The sequence below is a fragment of the Austrofundulus limnaeus genome, unplaced genomic scaffold (genome assembly GCF_001266775.1).
Source record: "Austrofundulus limnaeus strain Quisiro unplaced genomic scaffold, Austrofundulus_limnaeus-1.0 Scaffold65, whole genome shotgun sequence".
Lineage (NCBI taxonomy): Eukaryota > Metazoa > Chordata > Actinopteri > Cyprinodontiformes > Rivulidae > Austrofundulus > Austrofundulus limnaeus.
The window spans coordinates 1,830,135-1,834,815 of record NW_013952467.1 but is presented as its reverse complement, the minus strand read 5'-3'; the positions used below and the strand labels follow the sequence as shown (position 1 = coordinate 1,834,815).

Genomic DNA, 4,681 nt, shown 5'->3' with positions numbered 1-4,681 from the left:
TTCTTAAACAAAAAAAATTGGGAAATAATTTAATTAAAAGACAAATCCTTTAAAATACAAAAAAATAATCATATAAGAGCAAATATATTTTTCCCAGCTAATGTTATAAAAACAACCTGGTTCTCATGTTTGAACCGCAGAAAGAAAAGCTGCTTTTCATTTCAGCACAAAATGTTTTAAATAATGGTTTTAATTAGTAAGTCTGGACAAACTAGAACATCCTGAACATTTATTTCTCTACAAATTCTAACAACCCTCTCAGGTCTGTTCTTTTCAGACCTGCGCGTTTTTTTTCTCTAAAAGCCGCAGCTTTGCGCCGTCTAACAATCTGCGCACAAATAATCATGCGCTTCTTCAGTCCTTTTTATGATGGTTTTGCTCATAAATAAACATACTTATAACCCAAACCACCTCTTATAGCGCTGAAGAATAAAGCTGAAAAAAATCTCTAGAATCCGACCGACCACAAACTCATCATTTACTCCAAACCCATGTAAATAACTATATCCTCTTATTTATCTCGTAAATTCTAGGTGAAAGTTATGTTCAGATTATGTGAAAAAAAAACCTAAATGAATAAAAACTGTGACGCTCAGGATCCAAACAAGCACAAAAAGAAAGAAAATAATAATAATAATAATAATAACAAAAATAATAAAATAATAATAATAAAAAAACAGCGCGTGGAATCATTGTGCCGCATGCTTTTATAACAAACTTAAATAATTAACAAATGGTCCAGTCTGATTATCTCAAAGCAGACATTTGATTGGGCAGGATATTGTAACATTTAATTGTTGACACAATGTATTATTTATGATGATTCAACAGTTTCTTCCTTCGTTTTGCTTTTTATTTTAAACGACTCGAAGAGGTGGAGGGATTTCTGCTCCGCTTTGGAGCCCCCCCCCGCCCCCCTCCCCGCTCCGGGGAGCCTCTCCGCTGCCAAACATTCCTCTGCAGCAGCAGCAGCAGTGAGCGCGGGCCACTCCTCCTCCTCCTCCTCCTCCTCCCCCCCTGAGCTCGTAGCAACAAACGCGAGAGCCAATGCGCGCTCCTCTGGCGGCGGTGCCTGGCAACAGAAAAAAAAAAAGCAACGTGATGACGTCCCAGATTGCGTATTATGGGATGTGCGGAATTAAACAAACCGAAGAAGAAGAAGAGGAGGAGGAGGGAGGAGGAGGAGTGGTGGTGGGGGGAGGGAGGAAAGAAAAAAAAAAACAAGAGACGAAAAATAATCGTAAAGCAGGAGGCAGAGAGGTCCGCGCGGAGGAGCATGGAGCTGTCTGCTGTCGGGGAGAGCGTTTTCGCCGCGGAGTCCATCATCAAACGGAGGATCAGACGGGTACACGCGCCGCCGCCGGAGCTCTTCTCTCCCTCCTGCTGATCTTCACGCAATCATGCGTGTGTGTGTGTGACTGCGTGTGTTGTCTGTAATAACCCGAACGTGTTTGCGGATGTGTTGTTTTTTCTCCCGCAGGGGCGCTGGGAATATCTGGTGAAATGGAAGGGCTGGTCTCAGAAGTGAGTGTCAGGGGCTGAGGAGGACAGCGCTCCATCCTGGCCGCCTGCTCCAACTGCACCTCCATCACACCACAAGCCTGTCGTCTCCAGATTTCATGCATGTTGTTTTCCTGTATTTTTTTCTCCACGCGCTCTGCGCGTCCCGGTTTATGGCACGGTGTCACGTGCTCCCCTYTTTATTGGATTCCGTTCTGCCCGAGTCGCACCGTGCGTCACTGCTTCTGTCTGTTGCAGCTGCAGAATGCTTCTTCTTCTTCTTCTTTTGCAATCAGTGTGTGACTCTGTGCGCGCGCGTGCTGTGCGCCATTCTGGTGTCAAACACGTCTCCTGTCGGTTTGTTGTGACGCAGATACAGCACCTGGGAGCCGGAGGAAAACATCCTGGACGCGCGCCTCTTCGCCGCCTTCGAGGAGAGGTGAGCTGAAGGTTATCAGCTTGAATTTCTAAGGGGGAGAATATAAAAAAATCACTTCGATTTAGTTGCACTTTATGAATAAGTTCAATCATTTATCACTATGAGTCKTTTTTATGCTTTGTGCTCATCAACAGGGAGCGCGAAAGGGAGCTGTTCGGGCCAAAAAAGAGGGGTCCCAAACCCGAGACGTTTCTCCTGAAGGTGGGTGAATCCCTCTTTAATTTCTGCTTTTTTTCCTCTTCTGATAAACTTTCGGATGACGAGTCCTTTAAGGTCTTAACAGTTCTGAAACCAAGCTGCTGAAATGAAACTTATGTGTCTTGGTTTCATGAGATGTCGCGCGCTCACAGRGAGGCCTTCGTTTCCTTTAAATTATTTAATTTCTCCGTTTCCTTTCCTGTAAAGTCTTACACTGTGAGTATTTTTTCTTCCTCCTCTTCCTCAGGCTAAAGCCAAAGCAAAAGAAAGGACGTATGAGTTCAGGAGAGAGACCCCCAGGGGGATCCAGGTGTCCTATCCCATCCCGGAGCCCGTCACCACGCCGAGGGCCCGKGAAGGATTACGCGCCGTGGTTCCTACACTCTTCCCCCCGAGCGCGATCAACAGGGGGGAAAGTGTCCCCGTGCGAGCACCAGAGCCAGAGAGGAGGCCCAGACCCCCTCCGCCAGAAGCTCATCTGGACCAGGAGTCAGCGCAGTTCCCCAAAAAGCGAGGCCGCAAGCCGAAGTTTCACCGCGAGTCGCAGGAGGACGCGGGCGGCTCGGCCTCCAAACTGGCCCGGCGCCTGCTCCATCACGGGGAGACGTCGGACCAGAGCCTCCTCCAGCTGACCAGGAGGTTCCAGGAGGAGACCACCATCACACCCAAACCCAGCGGGGAGCGAGGGCACGCGGGGGGCTTGTACGCCTTCGACAGGAGCGCGCGTAAAGGCGAGCAGGAGGCGCGCAGGACTTACGGCTTGGTGTCCTTCCACGCACCCGGCAGGCTGAGGCACCCCGCGGAGGAGCGAGCGGCGCCCTCCCAGTCCGAGTCCTGGACCCCCTGCTTCCACAGCTGGGACTCTGTGACCGTGACTGACGTCACCATGAACTTCCTGACCGTCACCATCAGGGAGAGCAGCACGGACGAAGGCTTCTTCAGAGAGAAGAGATGAGCAGCGAGATGTGGAACAAAACTGTCAGATTCTATTTTTGTCTAAGTTCCTTTAAAACATGTACATATAAATATTTAATAGCTACTGCAGAAAATAAACCAAAACTCATTATTGTGTTGGGTCCATATTTATTTTTTTTCACTTTGCGCTCAACAATTAAAAAGTGAGAACAAATATAATTTATCCAAATAAACAAAAAATAAAAGAGACAGGTTTGTTGAGGTGAGTATTGATGTTGTTTGTCCATAAATAGATTTTTTTATTTAAAAATATATTCTTTTATTTTGAAACCAGAAATGATCAGAATGGAGCAAAATTCGATTTTTAAAWTAAAARCRGAGGAAGCATTTCATTTAAAAGATTTTAAAACAGTTTGACATTTAAGTCAAACAAATGTCAATATTTAAACAACTTATTTGTTTTACATTCAGTCATTATTACAGATGTTTATGTCAAATTTAAACGTGGCTCTTTATTCATTCAAAGGTTTTTATTTTGACAATAACTCAAGAGCTGAAACGTGACAAAAGTATGTTTTTTCTGTGACATAAAGGCCTGATTTGGAGCTACAGAAATTCTAAGATTGCTTTTCTTTTGGATCATTTTAACAGCTCCAGTGTTGGTGAATATGTTAACATCATTCATCAAAGCTTACATTAAATGGTTTGGTTAAAGCTCAGAGGGCTCCTTTCGGGTTTAATAGTTTTAATTTGTCTTTAAATGACTCGTTTGCTTTCAGGTCTTTGCAGAGAGCGAGGGAAGGGGTGGAGTGGAGTGGGGGTCTGGAGAGGAGGGTCCTTTAAAGCCGCATCACCTTGTTCCGTTTACTGAGCGATGAGAGGCCGCTTCACTCAGACACAAAGCTTCCATTCATTTACTTTGTGTCTGCGTGACACATGACCCGAACTCAGGTCCTCCTGCAGAACCCGGCCAGAACCACCRCATCCTCAGCTCAGCTCCCAGATACTCAACTTAGAAACACGCAAATAATCCACTTCTTCAGGATTGTTATAGAAACGTTTTCTTTTTATCAGTATGGGGTCAGATTTGTGCGCTTTTTTATTATAATCTGCAGCTTCAGAAAGTGTTTTATATCAACAAATTAAATGTGGGGGGAAAAAAGGTCAAATAATCGTGTCCTTGCAAAGCGTCACGGTCCACAGAGTTCCCCTCCACCAGATGTCGCCACCATCCTGAACGGCTGCCAGGTGCGTTTTACCTGCAGGTGAGCCGGGAGTGCTCGGCCCATTTTTTTCTTTCTTTTTTTTTCTTTCTTTTTCTTCTTGTAATCGTTGATGAAAGTTGGGAACTCGTGCCAAGCGGCTCTGAAAAATTACAGGTCGTTGAGTTGCAGCTGCTCCTCCTCCTCAGGCCTCCAGGCAGYCAGGAGTGGGGGGACAGGACTCATCCAGACGTGAGGGGAGAAGCTGCGGTGCATCGACCTGCCGCTAGATGGCACCAAATACGTCTCTTCTCACCGGAGGAGGAGCTCAGTGTTAAAAAGCTCTGCGTTAAAAGCGGCGGGCGATATGTAAACAGTTTGTGTTCGGAGAGAGAGAGAGAGAGAGAGAGAGAGAGAGAGAGAGAGA

General features: G+C 45.9%; 1 protein-coding gene across 1 annotated transcript in view; it reads left to right on the top strand.

Annotated features, from left to right (window-relative positions):
• The window catches only part of cbx8a (chromobox homolog 8a (Pc class homolog, Drosophila)), a gene marked incomplete in the record, with an annotated part of 5,205 nt that extends 1,999 nt beyond the window's left edge, over positions 1 to 3,206 (top strand). Inside the window, 3 exon segments of the mRNA XM_014010139.1 lie at positions 1,874 to 1,939; positions 2,074 to 2,140; positions 2,385 to 3,206. Of these exon segments, the coding sequence (XP_013865593.1) occupies positions 1,874 to 1,939; positions 2,074 to 2,140; positions 2,385 to 3,092 (841 nt within the window).
• Positions 3,207 to 4,681: the final 1,475 nt, after the last annotated feature.